This window comes from Euprymna scolopes, chromosome 28, assembly GCF_053919585.1.
Source record: "Euprymna scolopes isolate OS-2025 chromosome 28, ASM5391958v1, whole genome shotgun sequence".
NCBI lineage: Eukaryota > Metazoa > Mollusca > Cephalopoda > Sepiida > Sepiolidae > Euprymna > Euprymna scolopes.
The window spans coordinates 82,667,934-82,687,390 of NC_136509.1; the positions used below are offsets into that span (position 1 = coordinate 82,667,934).

Consider the following 19,457-nt stretch of genomic DNA (forward strand, 5'->3'; position numbering starts at 1 on the left):
AAATTAAACATGGCACTATAAAATAACATTTCTTTGTGGCGTTTGAATTTGATTGTGTTTTTTTTAAGAAAATTATATAATCTATTATAAGAGAGAATTTTTTATTTTTATGATTTTGCAAACTTTAAAAAAATTTCCATTATCAACATTTTTCCTCTACCATATCCTTTTTATTTCAAGGGGGAAAAAAAATCTCTTCAATTTTTTTGTTCAGAGGAACATACATTTGTTTATGATGAGTTATTTTAACTTCTATTTAAGGAAACATGTGTAAGACGTACTATATAAGCACAAATATAATAGTATGAATGAGAAATAAATACATCTGGTTTTTGAATAACTAAATATGTCTGTGTGGATATACATATATATATATATATATATGAGCAAACAGTTAATAAAATATGTTAAAAAACACTTTGAAATGAGTTAAAAATATATTTAATCTGAAAAGGAAACACTAGATAAATGGATAGTCCTTAATCCGCGGAGTTTCGAAGAAATAGTTTCCTTCTCATCAGAGGGTAGGAATTAGCAAAATGCGGGATCAGATTTTGCATGCAGAAGTATTTGATGAAACAACAAGTAAGTCAAAGATCTTACTTGAAAACAAAAAAAGTGAAGCAGAGGGAATATGGTGAAGAAAAAGGTGATTACACATGAATGGATAGTCTGGTGGAAGATAAAAAATCCAGTGACGGTAAAATCCAAATGTAAAACTTCAAGAAAGTTAAAAGAATTTCCATTTGTACAAGTAAAATCCAAGGAAATCCCGTAATTGGAAGAAGATGGTCCATAATAATCCAAAGGCAGAAATCCATAGAATAATTCACAAAAATGTGTACAAGGAAAAAAGAAAAGATTCCAATAATATTAATAAAAAAAAAAAAATTAAAAAAATAAGATATGCTTTTCACTTTCACTTATATATAATTATAAATATTAAGAATTATTTTTAATATGTACATACACTAGTGTTGCATGCTTTCACAATCATCAGTGCAGAAAGTGATAACGACTGCCGGTTGAAGGATTTGAACCCAGCTACAAAGTAACCTTTGACTCCACTTGCTAGGATGTTACCCCTAGGCTGCCAACAATTACCATGAAAATTAAGGGAAATTAAACACCTATAAATACCAATTTTGGGCACAACAGGGAGTAGTTAGTTAAGTCGTGAACGTCTATTATACAGCATAATCATGTTAGATCACCAAATTTTAACATTAAGCCTGGCCAGTACCAGAGGAGTGATTATTTGGGAACTCTAGGTGCGGTATGTATTCAGGTATGTGAATATGTATGCTCCTTGCACAATTCTAGGCCACATTTGGGTTAAGGTGTAGTACCTGTTGCCTCCTGATATTGTTATGGGGTAAGCTGATCTACTTATCTCTCAAGACTATAAATATAGTTACATCTAAACTTTGATGTACAATTTCGTGGCAATTATGGCCCCAGAATAATGATACATTAGCTGGACCTTTGGAAATTCCACAGGGGGCTCATTCATATGTAATATATTGATGTTAGCATTCTGTAGATGTTCAGTATAAATGGGGACGGTCTGATATTGTAGCTCTTTTGTTAAAACTGCAAAAATATTTACCTAAGCTAGCAGGGACGCCCAGCATAGCCTGGTCGTAAAATATGCTTAAATATGATATTTTAATTCTTGGAGATTTCGTATATATTATTATAGAGTCAATGTTCTATTGATTTTTATATATTATAAAGTTGCGATTTCAAAAATAAAAAATATATTCAGATGACTTGGGTGCATCAGCTTGAATAGAAACCAAAACCAAAACTTGAATTGTTAAAATTATTTATTATTATTGGAAAATTGGCTATAAACATTACCTCCTTCACCCTGAACCAGGCACTTTTCTACAAGGGTTTTTTTTTTTTTGCCAATATTTTCGAAAGTCATCCTCCTCTTTTCGATTGACTAGCCTTAATGTAAACCTTCGCCACTTCTGGTTTGGCGATGGACACAACAGCAAAGACCTCATGCTTTTTTTCTCCTTCGCGGTACTGGTTCAAGCCTGGCTGCTACTACCACTTATTTTTTGCTCAACACACACCTCCAAACACCCGGGCAATGCCAGGCACCCAGGTTAGCAACAATTAAATGACTGTTACTCGGATGTAAGCATGACACATAAAATAAATAACGCACATGCTATCTTATTAATATATATAGATACTTCTGTAACATACCTTTTGCTAATACATTTTTTCTTAACTATACCGCTGTGTTTGTCTGGAAGGTTATCATATAAGCAGTACAAAATTCATTTACATACAAAATATACCTGTCGACAATCATATTTACATTCCCGTACCAACTTATATTTGGACAACCAAGTGCGATTAAATGTTGGCTTCCCCATTGTAAATTGGTCCATGCTGTGCTTGTTTTACTTTTAAATTTTGAATTTCCGGTATTGTGGATACAAGAGTTATGTACCTTTATCACAAAACTGCCTGATGTTATTATATGGAAAAAAAATCAGATAGTTTTGTGATAATGGGATGCAACTCTTGTATCGACAATAATATGATGTACTTTCAGAACAATGTATTTCGGTTTTATTTTCAATACTTAAAAAAAAAAAAAAATAGTTAAAATGATATTTTTATTGGTACTTAAAAAATAATTTAATAGTATTTATTTCAATTTTATTTCGAATATTGCAACTCAAATTTTTACTTTCAAGGCTCTTTCAAGACATTTTCCATATTTTCAAGGATTTTTCAAGGCAATCATAGAAATAAGACCTTTTCAAGGCAAAAGTCAAAATTCAAAGACTTTTCAAGCTTGTGCAAACCTTGGGACATTATTAAAAAAGAAAAAAAAAATTTTTTTATGGAAATCCCAAGAAAGGCATGAAGTAATTTGATATAGGAACTAAAAACAAATAAAATACCACTTCAAAATAAAAAAAAACTAGCCAAGAATAAGTGTTAGATTGCAACCTAGAAAATAGCAATTCTTCCCCCTTTGTCAAAAACATCACTCATAGAATGTGAGGACTAAAGGACAAAAGTAAAGCCAAGATCCACTTTCTACTTTTATGTTAGCTTCCATTGATCTTGCAATTTCTCTTCGAGAGAAAAAAAAAAAAAATTTAGAGATAATGCCTTACCTGTAATGATATCGGACAGTCTCTGTTGTATTGTGAATGTGAAGGAATGTGAAGCTTTCGACCTGGACATTGTCGGATTCGGAAATGAAACTGGGTATCCCCCATACAACCTACAATGAAACAAAATAAATAAATAAATAAATAAAAAAGGAAATTTATTAAGATTATTATTATTTTTATTTATTTATTTTTTTTTTTTTACACAGTGATCACCACTTATCAAGGCCTGGAAGCCACTCAGGGATAAGGGTTATTGCAAGTACATTACATTAGTGTGGAGATTTGATGAAGTGTTTACTTAAGGGGACGGTTCATTAGGAATTTGTTAACGTTGGACTTGAAGACATCCAAGTTGTAGTCCGGTGGGATTTATTTATTTAAATCGATACAATAGTAAGAATTAAGATTGCTTTATCATCAGAAATTTTGAATGTGAAAAGTTGGTTCCTAAAATCATAGGTGTGGTGTCTTTTGACTTTATAGGCATGTATATGTTTGTTAGATACAAGATTGAAAAGGTGTTCCAGGTTTTTGGCAAGATGGTTAATAATTTTCTGAGTATTTATTTAGGAGTCTGTTGCCAGTGTTACAATAACAAAAGCCTGTTCTTGTAAGTGAGTAAATATGAAATAGGATAGTCAAGGATTCGAACTTGCAAAGCTTGATTCGGAATTGAAAATTCCAATCATAAGTTAAAATAAATACAGAATGTTATTGAAAATAAGGAATGGGGAATCGCAATTGTTTAGCTCACACAAAATAGTTAGATATCTGTTTATTGGAAAAGGAATGTAATGATGAAATTTGTTTCTGTGAAAATTAAAATAAGGAATTTAATCGTCAATTGGAATTGTAAACATATTTTGTAAAGAGGTTATTCGAAAAATAGGTTACTGAACTCTGGGTCATGTCAAGTTTTGCAACGTGACGCATGTCAAGGCAACGCGCTCGATGAGCACATGTTTAATCATGCAATGACGTGACGAGTTCTCAATATAAGTAGAGTTTTAGATGCAGTCTGGGAGAAAGAGGGGAGAGATAGCCAAGAGAGAGGTCAGATACAGCCGCTGACACCAAACCTTGGAAGCAAAGGTTAAAGAAAAGTCATGTAAAGAAACTTTGAATTCCTCAAGCGAAATCAAGACCGGTCATGAAATAAAGGACGTCATCATGTGGTTTTGTATCTGCATCGTCGTGTTGTTATTCAACAGAAAAGGTATTGTCCATTTATATTATAAGAACCTTGATAAAATCATCATCTAAAATATGTGTTAGAAAGTATATGTGTCAAAGTATAAATGTTATAGAAACACTCCCGATCACAGAATTCAAACTCTCGGTCCATCTATCTATATATCAAATCTCCTTTCATTGTGTATTACATGCCGTTGGCTATTGTAGTAACATGTACCCTGTCTCATATATATAAGAACCTTCTCTCTCTCATTATATATACATGTTTAAGACTATCTCACAAACATGAACAACAACAAATATATAAGTTGTCATCTAAATAAGAACTCGCGTAACATATGCGCATATTTGGTAAATCATCAATAATACCACCCACAATGCAACACCAAATGTAAAATTGTCAATGAATTGAAGCTAAGGAAAAAAAAAAAAGATTATTGACCAGGTGCCTGATGAAGAGTATTTGCATAATCATACATCTGAATGCTTTCCAGATGTTCTAAGCAAAATAAGATTTCAAATCTTATGATCCGCATTCTTAGTGTGGTTGTGCACCAGATTCTTTGTCTTTATCACTGCCACACCTTGATTAAAAAATCTTATTTCAGGTTGTATTTGTGAACAATTTCCTCTCCATCGTCTTTCTAAGTTCACTCTATACGTGATTTCATCCTTTTGTTATAGTTTTTCCAAAGCAAACGGCACAGAGCCAGACGACGAAGAACGGCACAGAGCCAGACGACGAAGAACGGCACAGAGCCAGACGACGAAGAACGGCACAGAGCCAGACGACGAAGAACGGCACAAAACCAGACGACAAAGAACGGCACACAGCCAGACGACAAAGAACGGCACACAGCCAGACGACAAAGAACGGCACACAGCCAGACGACAAAGAACGGCACATAGCCAGACGACAAAGAACGGCACATAGCCAGACGACAAAGAACGGCACACAGCTAGACGACAAAGAACGGCACACAGCTAGACGACAAAGACAACATTGCGCCATTTTCCATTATTTCTTTTGAGAAATTTTACACTTTTCTTTCTCATGGTTAAAATCTTGTACAATTTACTTTAAGGATTATCTTCCTATGAAATAACATGAAAGTCCACTTTCTTTCTCAATAGTAAGCAAGTCTGCTTATCTAGAAAAATGGATAATTGAAATCGAAAGTCAAAAAGAGGAAACAATCTCGACTATAACCCACATTCTTTAACAAAATTACAGAATTTTATCTTTTAAATTGAATGTTAAACCAAATACAATAATAAAAGTTCGATATTATTGACACCTCTTCTCTCCAAGTGTAAGGAAGTAAAATGGAAGAACAAAAAACAAAAAGAAGAAAGATATAACAAAAAAAGAGGAAATAAGTTTATCAGCAGAACAAAAGTATAGGAAGTTGTTTACCAAGGTACACAAATGGAACTAAAATAGAATTGTTAATCAAGGTGTGACAGTGATTTGAGACAAAAGAAGACAATAGAAGTCAATATATTTAGTTCATGAGCAGTTTTAAGAGTGACAGTTAAGAATAGTTTGTAGTTAACAAGTTGAGGACAGTGTCCAGTTTGGGTCAGTTGGCAGCTCTGAGGTCTCTCTGAAACAGATCAGATTGGGCCGAGAAGAAAAATCACTAGGGACTGATGCAACCAGAAAGCTGGCAACGGACAATTCCTCTTTCAATGCTAGTTGATAGTATTGCACGCACGCATGCACACACCTAGAGCTCAACTGATTTACATTACGTACGAAGTACCTTCAAGAAGTTTCCAACCTTTTGTATAGGCATTTAAAATTATTGTAGACTTTTGAAAATTCAGTATGTTATTGCTATACATGCTATGAGATGACTAACCAATTCTTATGATTTCAGGTTCAAATAACATAAACAGCAGGAATTGGAATACACCCTACTAAAGCCCGATTATCAAAGCTGGTGACTTTCAAAAATGCAGTCTAGGCGTGAGGCCACTTTAGAAGGGCGATATGCAAGAAACTTCTGTTTTAAACTTGGAGAAAATGCCACAGAAACATATAGAATGCTTCAGACCGCTTTTGGACCTTCTTGCATGAATCTAGCATCAGTTTTTTAGTGGCATAAGAGATTCAAGGAAGGCAGGGAGTCTGTGAGAGATGAGGTGTGGGAAGATTAAGGAAATCAGAACACCAGAGTTTATTGACCAAATATAGAATTTCATGGATAACAACCTTCACATGTCTATAGAGACAATAAGTGCACAGTTTGATGTCAGTGTGGGAACTGTACACACAATTATTTGCAAGGAACTGAAGATGTGGAAAATTTGTGCAAAGTTTGTCCCAAGGGTACTCCGAGATGATTAGACTATTTGACCAAGATGGGCATCAAGACAGTTCCTCACTTTTCCTATAGTCCAGACTTTTTTTTTTTTTTTTTTTTTTTTTAGACTTTTGGTTATTCTCTTAGTTCAAGGAAAACATAAGAGACTTGCTTTGAGACAACTGAAGAGATGAAAGAGGCAGAAGTTGTTGGAATGGTACAAAGTGCATTGCAGTCGGAGATTACTTTGAAGAGGACTAGAGTTTCATGTATGTACTATCAATAAAAGTGCTTATATGAAAAATGTCTGGAAACTCCTTGAAGGTTGGTTGGTTGTTTTTGTTTTACGGCATATCAACCCTTTTCGGGTTATTTAATGCCGAATCCAAAGATTTTGAAGAAAATTTTTTTTAATAGAATATATTTGTTGTTTTCATGTCGGTTTCTATTTAACCCATAGTTGGGACCCTAACAGGTACTACCACTCTGGGTCAGAGTGGACCTGGGAGCAATGGTAATTAAAGGGTGGCTCCACACTCCCCAAAGACCACAAGCTGGGGCCTCACCACTGGATATAGTTTAAGGTCATATCCAGGACCCCCATTGAGGGACTTTTACCCTCTGCAGGGGGGCAGTCGGCGTATTCTAATGCCCCACCGACAGGGCCCACTTCTTGAAAGCATCTCATACTTATGTTGTTTTATCGAAGCGCAATAACATTGGGCCACCAAAAGAGCTGCTTTGTTTGAAACTTACAAAAAGCTGCTGCAATTAAATAAATTAATATGAATTCCATTTTGATTTGTTATTATCAAGTCTTTTGAGTCACTATTTTTTTTTTTTTCTTTTTTTCCTCACTTGGGATGACTTCACTGCAGCTCAGTTTTAAATGTGTAAGAGTTTAAACCGCGTTGTGCGATAGATGAAAAAAATAAAAGAAAAAAAAAGAAATGGCACATGAAGGATTAACTTTCCAAAATGGTAATGAAATCCAATTTATTAAATGTTTCAGAATTTTGAGATTAGGATTGATAATTTTTTTTCTTTTACTTGAAAGTCACCACTTATCAAGACCCAAGGGCCACTGGAGGATAGGGTTAATAAATGTAAGGTGGAAGTGTAGTAATCGTTAATGATGTACATTGGAGTAGAATTTGATTATTATGGAGACGGTTCAACAAGAACTTGTTTACATTGGATTTGAAAGCTACCAAGTTGTATTCAACTGGGAAGCAGGATAGCGGAACAGTGTCCCATAAGCAAGCAGCTCTGGGAAAAAAGCTTTGTTCATGGCATTTGTTTAGATTTAGGCACAGATAGAGTTAGGGAAATCATTTATACTGGTTATAGCTAGTGGAGTATTTTTTGTGAAAGTTTGGCAAAGGGGAACCATAAATTGGAGTTCAGTCGAGCACTTGCCATGAAAATAATGATATAGCAGAGACAGGCTTGCAACATCTCTCCTGTGGTAAAGAGGTTGCAGGGAAGAGAAAATGGCATCACCTACTAGATTTCGAAGCCAGTTTTGAACTCTATCAAGGTTGGATATGGCACACCAAGCAACTCCTGCCCAGATGTGGCAATAGTACTCCATTTTAGGACATACCTGGTTCTCATACAGACAGAATTAATCCAACCATTTTTCCAGCGATCTTGGCAACACACTTGATGTACGTGTTCCATTTCAGATCAGGAGCAAAGCGCATCTTGTCAAACTCCGGAATCTTTCTGTAAAACTCCGACATCTTTCTGTAAAACTCCGGAATCTTTCTGTAAAACTCCGGAATCTTTCTGTAAAACTCCGGAATCTTTCTGTAAAACTCCGGAATCTTTCTGTAAAACTCCGGAATCTTTCTGTAAAACTCCGGAATCTTTCTGTAAAACTCCGGAATCTTTCTGTAAAACTCCGGAATCTTTCTGTAAAACTCCGGAATCTTTCTGTAAAACTCCGGAATCTTTCTGTAAAACTCCGGAATCTTTCTGTAAAACTCCGGAATCTTTCTGTAAAACTCCGGAATCTGGATTTAGATCATTTGTTTTAGTTGTTTCGTTTAATGGCATCTCGATTCTTTTTCGTGATTTATGCTGAATCCGGTCATTTTTGGTAAAATCTGTTATGCCTTAAAGTTCTCTACATCTTCAAATATTTATGCATGGCATTTGGTTCCGCAGACCAGGTTCAGTTTTTAAACATGTAAGAATTTCAATCATTTGTGTGATTTGGATTCTTCAAATTCTCATCTTTACTTATTTTTATTACATTTCGGTCAATGTAACCTTCCACCTTCTTCAGGTGTATCTTGTCAAACCCTGGAATCTTTCTGTCAAACTCTGAAGTCTGCCAGAGATTTTGAACAGAACACTTCATTTGATTCACAGGAGTAGCATGCTCTCATTCCAACTGCATAGAAATCCTAAGTAATTCACAATTGTATTTTGAGTGTTACATGCACTGCAGATTTCACCTTCAACTTCCAGTAGAGTAACTTTACAAATGAATTTTACCAAGTACTTTCTTCACTATGCCACGGATCCTTGGGAACAAGAAATCTTACTACTTATATACATACACACACACGGCACAATCATGTTGACACACCGGTTCTCGCCTGATCACCGAAGTTAAGCAACGTTGAGCCTAGCCAATACCAGATGGGTGACCATTTGGAAAGGGTAGGCACTGTATGTACTGCGCAGAGTCATAGAAATTTCCAGGTTGGTATCTGAGGGTCACATTAATTCACTGGGAGAGATGCACCCCCAGTTTTCGTTAAGACACACATCTAGGAGAAGGTAACTGATGTAAAATCCTGCTCTGTCCTGTGGCAGTTATCTGCACCAACAAAGATGAGCAGTAATACCAAAAAGTGTGGTTGGTTCTACACAAAACCTTCACCACTATAAACAAATTATCTGTGTGGATTTCCTAATAACTTAGTTGTGGCGGAACCTCATATGTGGAAATTGATGGGGGAGAGTCCATCATATATATATATATATATATATATATATATATATATATATATATATATATATATATGTGTATGTATGTGTATGTATGTATTCACCTGAAAAAGGTCAGAGGTTATATCAGCTGAAACGTGAAAATTACACTGAAGGTGAGAATGGTAGTCTAAAGAATGCAAAGACGAATAATCCATCCTCATCTCAAACATTCAGAGATGTAATTTGAACCGTGTTGTACGATAGATGAAAATAAAAGAGGCGGCGATATATAATGGATTCATCATGGAAATCAACTCTCGAAAATTGGAATGAAATCTAAATTTATTAAATGCTTCAAAAGTTTTGAGGTGAGGATTGATAATTTGGGTTCTTCAGTTTGGTTGTCGTACAGCATTATTAACCAGGGTTCGAACGGATTTCCAATGTCCATTTACAAGGACATCTCAAAGTTTTTCAAGGCCTTCTCTAAACTAAATGCAAGTTTTCAAAACAAAATTTGGTGTCTGTTTTACTATTCACAGCGATTCGAAAAAGTAGTAAAGAAAGTCAAATATACAACAAATAAGTAAAAGTTACTTTGCAATCCACCTGCATCATTTTTTGTTTGTTTTGTATTTTTAAGTAGTTTTAAATGTTTTTTTTTTTATATCGAATATTAGCTCTTTACAACTTTTAAATTTCCAACAAAGATGGCTAAAGTCTCGACCCCCCCCCCTAGCCTAGTCAGCTTCATTTTCGCTTATCACTACTTATGGGAGGGGGGGGGCGTCGCCATTAGAGAGTCCTGTCTGCGCAATCTAAGTTTTATTTTTAAAGGGAGTGGGTCATTTTTATTTATTTTGGCTGCCACTACTAACCCCCTCCACTGAAATTGAATTATAAATGAAAGCCAAAATTAACGAAGATTTGAATTGCTATAAAAAAACTACTCAAGATAGTTTTGTGATAAAGGGACGTAACTCTTATCCACAATACAACAATAAAATTTCAGAACAATGTATTTTGATTTTATTTTCATTATTAAGCAAAAAAAAAAAAAAATTTCAATGGTATTTTTTATTAATACTTCAAAAATAACTAATAGTATTTATTTTGATTTTATTTTTAATATTTCAATACAAATTTTTATTGGGCATGAAGAACACAATTTTCAAGGCCTTTTGAAGACATTTTCCATATTTTCAAAGGTTTTTCAGGGTAATAACAGAAATAAATCCTTCTCAATGCAAAACTAAAAATTCAAGGACTTTTCAAGTCTGTGCAAACCCTGTTAAGCTATTTCAGGTTATTTAATGCCAAATTCAGATCACAAGATTGAAATAGGAAAAAATAATAGTACTACAAAAGTATGCTTTTTTTTTTTTTTTTTTACAAAATCTTGTTCATGGTGACAGTGGTAGTTGATCTGAGTGTGAGAGTCAACACCATGGACTTTATGACTACTTAAAATTTATATTATATATATATACACTAGCAGAGGGACCTGATGTTGCTCAGAATTGAATGATGATCAAAAATTCCACACTCCTATATTGAAATCGCCCATTTTGCAATCAAATCAATTGATTGCCTGTTTTAGTTAGGGACTCATCGTTGTGCACTGGGTGAAAACTTCACATACCTCCCTGCAGCGACTTGGTCCAGAATACAATATAGCTTACATTGCACTGTAGAGAACCTACTGTCGATTTTATAAAGTTCTTTATATACAATGGCTTGAGAATATGCATTAAAACACAAAATTTCATGGTTCAATTGTGCTCTTAATAGAAACATTCATTTTGAACGCACCTCTATCATATCAAAGAACCTACTGTTTATTTTACATGCTGGGCCTTTCTGCTTGTGTGGTAATAAAACTTCTCCAACTTTGGTCAAAATGGCCTGTTGCTCCTTTTCTGATCATATTTTTTTGATTATCAATACTTATTGAAGACATTCTGAAACAAGATGTATCTAAGAACACTGCCAGATACATAAAGTACATTTGTGTGAAATTTCATAAAAATCGTCCAAGCCATTTCAGAGTCCATAGGGACCGAACTTACAAAGTTCCTTTTATATAATAGTAGATATATAAAGACTTTAAAGACAACAATCAGAAGCAAAATTTTGTTTTGTAACGAGACAGTGCAATATGTGCCAGAAATAATCAACTGAACAGATTCATATATCTGCATACCATTACTAAAGTTATCGACTGTCAAAAAAATTCTTGTAAAATAAAATCAACATGGAAAGAATCATGAAGACACATTAGCTACTGAGGGAGAAAGACTATATTCTAAGGGGCGTAAGAAAAGTTTAGATGAACGCATTTTTTTTTTTTTTTTTTGTACAAACTTGTTGCGTTTGGAATGACGTGCATGCAACCCTTGCTTGATGGAGTCAAGTCATTTTAGTTTTGAAATTTTATTCGTTAGTACATTTTTAAAACATACAGGAAAAGAAAAAATGATTAGTTGCAAGAGAGACAACTCTTTACATTCTTCAATAAAAAAAAAAAAAAAAAAATTATTCTTTGCTGATTTTGATTTTTCGATCATGATTGAAAAAGGTTTCCAAATGACCAGTTTTTTATGGAAGACATTTTTTTTTTTTTTTTTTAATCAACTGTAGCAAAGTATTTGCTGCAAAATGTGGGTGGGTGGGTGATGGTGTCTACAATATAAATCTACAAGTTAATTTATAATTAAATGATTTTATTTTCTAATTAAAAGCAAATGAAGGTTCCATTTTTATTAATTTATAAGCATTTTCAACAAGATTTCGTTTTAATCTAAAAATTTTTTTTAAATATTCAAAGTGGCATTTCTTTTTTTTTTGTTGATTAATTATCAAATATTTGGGAACATCAAGTGTTAATCTTGACTTCTTGCAAAAATGTGGACTGTTAAACTGACGGCCTCAATGCACTCCGCTCCAATATCAGCAGCCGTTTACGAAGTGGGAAGGAATGTTTTGAATCACATCCACTATTGAATCCATAAATATCGATTATTTTTCAGTCAATTGCTATCTTCAACCTTGATTCATTCAAGCTTAATTTTTTTCCTTTGTGTAGTGAGGGTGGGTGGGGGGTTGTGAGTTTGAAATCCAGAACACCCCCTCTCCCAGTCTCTTCAAGGATTTTGTTTGTGGATACAAGAAAGATTCAAATCGAAAAAAAAAAAAAAGGACAGTATGTGAAATAGGTTTATTTAGCAGTTCTATCATTATAATTGCGTCCATAAACTATGATGGTACACCTTCACATTCAACAGTTTCCCAACCTGGGGTGCTCCAACACTCTGGGGGTGAAAGATCAAGGGATGCAAGAAAAGTTTAGATAAAAAATAAAAAATAGGGTATCGGCTATATGTAACTCTCGTTTCGTTTTGCAATGTACTAATTTGTTGCTTTCAGGATGACAGGCAGCCCTTGCTTTGTTGTCTATTCTGTATAATTTTTTGTTGCTATTATTTAGAAAAAAAAGTGGATTTTCTAAGCATTTAAAAACTAGTCTTTGTACTATTTATTGTTATTTAGCTATTAAGTGCTATTTCAAGTAAAACATTGATTTTTTTTTTAAGATTCATTCCAACATTAATTTATGATTGGTTTCTTGGCTACATTTTCCTTGCAAATTATATCTTCTATAATATAAATCTCAACTGTCTATTTAAATGTATGTATATATGTACGCCTGCCTAAAACTTTCGACAGAGGCGACGGATTTTCACAAGATCAATATCGTTTTGAAACTCGACCATTTTTCTACAAGGAGGGGGGGGTCCCGATGTTTTTTAAAGTCATCCTCTCTTTTTGATTGACTAGCCTTAATTTAAACCTTTTCCACTTCCGTTTTGGTGATGGATGCAATGGGAAAGACGTCACGTTTTTTTTGTTTTTTTTCACATTTTTTTTTTCACGTTCAACACACACCTCTAAACACTTGGGCAACGCCAGACACCCAGGCTTTTTAAAGAATAAAGCTACGATTTTCTTTTGATAAAATCTAGTTAAAATTCATAAAACGTAAATTTTAGGGGGTGCAAGATTTGAAGGAAATTTCTTGAAGGGTACAGATTAAAAAATGGGTTGTGAGCACTTGTTCGAGAGCAGTTTATGAGTATCATGAAACATTTCCTGAGAAATAGATTTGACAAAAAGATCCAATTAACTGGCCAGCATGTTCACTGGGCCTGACCACGATGGATTCTTTTTCTTTTAGGGAGTACTCAATGACAACTTTTATAGTTGAAAACCAATAAGTATCGGTGATTGTAAAAAATTACATAACGAACACATTTTAAAAAAAAATTAATGTGAAAAAATATTTGTTGTAAATGGAAAAGGACGATTTTAAAGCTGTGTAAATTGTGATGGTAAACAATTTTAGTATCTGCGTTGTTAAAATTTAGTTGTTAATCAAAATTGTAATAACACCACAAAACATCCTATATCTTTACAAAGCCACAGTTCATCCATACGGGAGAGTATTGTTGTCACATCTGGGCTGGTCCATCTACTAGTCTCCTCTCTTTAACAGGGTGAAAAAAAAAAGTCAAATTTAATAGGTCCCGCACTGTCACAAAGGCTCCAATCTCTGTCCCATCACTGTAATATCACATCCCTGTGCCTGTTTCACGAGTACTTGAATGTAATCTGCTTTGACAAACTCAAAGCACTTGTGCCCCCCCCTCGATGTACTTACTCCCAGCTAACCTGACAAGCAGCAAAATTCCACCCCTATACTGATGAGATCTCTTGATACAGGGAGGATTTCTATTCAAATATTTTTTCCCCCTTGGACTGCCAGACTTTGCAATCCCTCCGTTTCCTGCTTCCCTGACTGTACTTACATGCTGAAGTTTTAATATAATATGAACAAACACTTTGCTGCTCAACTCTCCAGAGTCCTATTTGAAACAAGCAACAAAATTCCACCCCCATACTGATGTCCAAGTAGTAATATGTGGCCTTTAATAGGCTTTTTGGATTGTATTTTTTTTTCTCTAGTTTTGTTGAGTGATTAGTCCAAGAAAAGCTATTAGAGTAGAAAATCTTCCAGCATCTAGGAACCTCTACAGGCTGTAATCAGGCGCTGTACCTATCTGGTATTACACAATTTTTAAACTTATACAGAAAAAGAAACTAAAATTTGGAGAATCAGAGTTGAAGCATTTGCCATTAACCTCTCACTCTTGGACAGGGTCCAAAAAGTCTCACATTTAATAGGTCCCACGCTGTTGTCCAAGCTCTAGCCCCATCATCGCTATGTCGCATCCCTGTACATGTTTTACAAGCACTTTAACAAAATGTGCTCTGATGAACTTGCAGCACTTGTGCTCCTTCGATGTACATACTCCCGACTAACCCGACAAGCAATCCTACCTCTATACTGTTGAGGTCAATAATAGCTGAAAAGCCTTGGACTCTAATAGTTTCCTTTTTAGGACTGTTAGACTTTGGAATTCCCTATTTCTTGATTCCATGACTAAGATGCAGATGTTTAAAAATAATGTTAACAGACATCTCTCTGCTCAACTCTTTTCAGTTACCTGCTAGACAGGATCCAAAATAGTAGCCCTTACGTTTCATGTGGTAATATGCCTTGTTCGGAGTTAAGATGTGTAAAAAAAAAAAAAAAAAAAAAAAAAAAAAAAAATGGGGAGACAACTTTTTATATCCTTAAATTAAAAATATTGTAGGGAAATTATGGAAACACCGGTTGTAGATACACCAGTGAGTGGTTTTCCTTGGCTTGGAGGCAACCTAAACATATCTTTTTTCCCGAGCACATTTTTCGGGTGTTGTATCTACTGGCATAACATTTGAGGGTGCTACTTCTAAGTAAGTGTCCTCCAATAAAAGAAAAAAAGAAAGAAAAAAAAGAAAGAAAAAAAAAGAAAAGAAAGAAAAGAAAAAGGAAAAAAAGAAAAGAAAAAGGAAAAAAAGAAAAAAAGGAAAAAAAGAAAAAAAGGAAAAAAAGAAAAAAAGGAAAAAAAGAAAAAAAGGAAAAAAAGAAAAGAAAAAAAGAAAAGAAAAAAAGAAAAGAAAAAAAGAAAAGAAAAAAAGAAAAGAAAAAGAAAAAAAAAGAAAAAGAAAAAAAGAAAAGAAAAAGAAAAAGAAAAAGAAAAAAAAGAAAAGAAAAAGAGAAAAAAAAGAAAAGAAAAAAGAAAGAAAGAAACTCTTCCCAAAAAAACCTTTGTGTAAAAAGTTCATGAAATGAGAGAGGAGGGGGGGATATTAAAAAATAAAATAAAAAAAAAAAGGATAAATTAAAAGCCAAGGATTAAAAAACAGATGAAAAGATATGAAGCGGTTAAGTATTATCAAGACGAAAAGATGATAAAAGCTATGAATTTGCTAGTAGTGGCATTAATTGAAACAGCATTACATGAAAGTTAGTCATAAATATAAAATAAACTTTGTGCAAAGAATTCATAAAATGGGGGGGGGGTACATAAAAAGTCAAGGATTAAAAACAAAAAAAAAACAGATGAAAAGATATGAAGAGGTTAAGTATTATCAAGACGAAAAGATGACAGAAGACAATGTTCCCATAAGAATCTGGAATCATGCTTTTGACACACAGACTCAAATTAAAATAAAAAATGCAATAATCCAAATATGTGTAATTCAGGTCTTTCGAAAAATCCATTTGCAAGCAGTTGAGGAATAAAGATTTAAATTTGTTATTTTTTTTTTCTCTTCTGGACAATTCAGATGCCATAACTTCTATTTATTCTATAATTTATATTCTATAACAAGCTCTATTTCCTATCTTGGTTTGACTTTTTTTTAAAGATTTGGTTGGGATTACTATAGGGACACTTTTTGGTCCCTTTCCTTTTGAAAAAGAGATGTTATCTTGAAATATTAAGACCTTCATCGTCCCCGTTACATCAAACAGTAAGTTCATATCAACTGATTTGTATTGTGATTATCTTGAAAAATAAGTGGATACACAAAGTTAAATAAAATAAAAACAATAAGATCATCTTTCGTTTGTCTATTTTTGTTCATACGTTACACCAATACAACAGCCATTTCCCTGCATTGCTATAGCCTTCTTATACTCTTCCATATCTATTAATATTCACATTTACTCCAAGTTTACAAAATCTTTTAACTTCTAAACTTCTTTACTGATTTGTTTCTATATATATATGTGTGTGTGTGTGAAAATAATGATAATATTTTTCAAATAAATATTTTTATACCTATAGACATTAGTGTTTCATGCTTATGCAATTATCAGTGTAGGAAGTAATAATTCCTGCTATCCAAGAGATTTAAACAATCACAACATCATTCTTAAATTTGTAGATTGATATTCTACCTCTAAGCCAGCAGAAATTAACACAAAAATTGAGGAAAATTAAGTATTCATAAATGTCAATTCAGGGACATAAACAGTAAGAGTATTCTATGACAGGAAGTCGGAAGATTGTATTTCTGCTTAGGTTGACTGCTTTTTCCTTAATCTTCTAAAAAGGGCTTAATTTGAATTTCTTAAAGGGGCTTTATAACAATATTTTGATACCTACAGACACTAGTGTTTCAGGCTGATACAATAATCAGTGTATAACGTGATAATTACTACCAGTCAAGACATTTGAGCCAAAGTAAAAAAGAAATTTTTTTTAAAATTCTGTTTTCAATTATTTTCAAACGAAATATTTCACATGAGTATACATCCTCCGTTAAAAAAAAAAAAAAAAAAAAAAAAGGCTGGAAAAATAAATAAATTATGCTTCGCTAGTGTTTGCAATAATATCCACATAAAAATTTAATCGAAGTTAAAAGAAATCAGGAAAAAAGAAAATGTGTTAAGTTGGAAAGTTTAAAAAAATTAATGAAGAAAATTAAACATCAGTCGGTATAAGAAAAAAAAAATTACTTTTGTTCGGGAAATAAATGAATTCCGAAATTTTTTAATCTAAGATGGTGGGAGAAGTTGCTGTCTGACTTGCTTTTCATGCTTCTAAAATACTTGAAATGCTTTGGATGTAAGGTTATCTGTCATGACCACATGTTATATTTGAATGCTTACATTTAGCAATAAATATCCGTCCTTGAAAAAGAGACAGAGAGAGAGGGGCACAGAGAGGTAACGAGAAAGGGGTGCAAAAAGGGGAGCGAGAAAGAGGGGGGCACAGAAAGGGGAGCGAGAAAGAGGGGGGCACAGAAAGGGGAGCGAGAAAGAGGGGGGCACAGAAAGGGGAGCGAGAAAGAGGGGGGCACAGAAAGGGGAGCGAGAAAGAGGGGGAACAGAAAGGGGAGCGAGAAAGAGGGGGAACAGAAAGGGGAGCGAGACAGAAAAAGAGAGAAGGGTAATGAGATTTTACGAACATTGAAAAAGAGAAAAAGAAAAGGTTTCGAACATGAAGCACACCACTGCAGTTCTGCAATGCCTAAGCTGATTTCAACCACATTTTATTCAATCAAGGTCGTTCATAATGTAAGTTGCGAAATGAGAAACCAGAACATCCACTCTGAAGTTGCAACAAAAGCCGAGAAAGCATTCCATGGTGTGAATGTCAACAGATTATTTCATTTAAGTTTTATATAAACAGAAATATTAATAAATATTTTAATTTAATGAAAAATTCAAAAAAGGAATTATAAGAAAAAGAAAATCTTAAAACTCATGGATTTTTAAAGAAAGACACTTTGTATAAAAAGAGAAACATTAGTAAAAAAAATGTATAAGTGATTAACATTAAATAATTTATTTTATTTTTTTTCACTTCTTTATTCTGTTTAATTCTATTGCAAATACCTTTTAGTTGACAAGTTTTTTTTATTCCTGCTTAACAGTGATACATTTTTTTTTCTTTAATTTTTATCCGCTGATGAAAAGAGCATATCTGAAAATTCATGGATTCAGAATTTTTCATTGTTTGAATTGTTGATGGATTAGTAAACAGTGTAATTTATTCAATATTTTCATCAATTTTTCTGGTTTTTAATTGCTCTTTCTAATATTTCTTTAAATTCTAATATGAAGGCAATACTTACCTTTATATTTTTAATCTATTTCTACTATTATATAAAAAGAATTTTGTGTGTGTTTGTTCCCTATGAACTCTCAAACGACTGGGCCAATGTTTTTTTTTAAATTTCACACGAATGTAATTAATGTGTCTGGCAGTGTTTTGCATCGAAATACACCTGATAAGTATCGAAAATTAATAATAAAAAAATATGATAAAAGGAGGAAGTCAGATTTTGAATAAAGTTAACACTTTTATACAGATTCTTTCCAAAAATTATGTCTTAAAATCCGGATATGATAAAGTGAAGTTTTATTTGCTATCAGTTGGAAAAATGACATTTTTTGATACCGCTTTATTAAGACTGTTTTTGCAGATTCTTGTATGAAACTTATTTCTTAATTTCAGGAACATCTCCACCGTTTTGTTTGTATATTCTATCTTGCTTGTGCCCTTTTACCTTCAAAAACCTTTAGTGAGAAGTTATCGATATTCCTTTCTGAAATGCAAAAGTTTTGTTCTGAACTTGTATTAAATACAATACTTTTTTCTTTTAAAATAGAGAGTAGAAAACATGCTGTGGATGCGTGACTCTCGCTTCTTCTATTTTGTCACTCATTCCTCATTTACAATGAGCGATGTTTCTGACAAAACAAAGGAGAAATAGCTGTACTCTGCGCCGGTAGGGATTTCTTTTTTTTTTCTGAGTAGTTGCTTGAGATGTCATTTTCTCTCCCTATCTCTATCTTTGTAGCCATGACACTAATAAGGGTGCTGGAGATAAATGTTTTACCTGGGCTGATATTTATCCGCCTGATAATCAGGGATCCGAGCCATGGAGTAACCTCCAA

The 19,457-nt window shown here is 33.5% G+C and overlaps 1 protein-coding gene across 11 annotated transcripts in view; it reads right to left on the reverse strand.

Moving 5' to 3' along the window:
• LOC145249704 (protein DENND6A-like) overlaps positions 1-19,457 on the reverse strand; it is a 242,388-nt gene that overhangs the window by 109,797 nt on the left and 113,134 nt on the right. For all 11 annotated transcript variants that reach the window (XM_080111567.1, XM_080111570.1, XM_080111564.1 and 8 more), the window contains exon 4: positions 3,153-3,262. In XM_080111567.1, the coding sequence (XP_079967693.1) occupies positions 3,153-3,262 (110 nt within the window). The remainder of the gene's footprint in view (positions 1-3,152; positions 3,263-19,457) is intronic.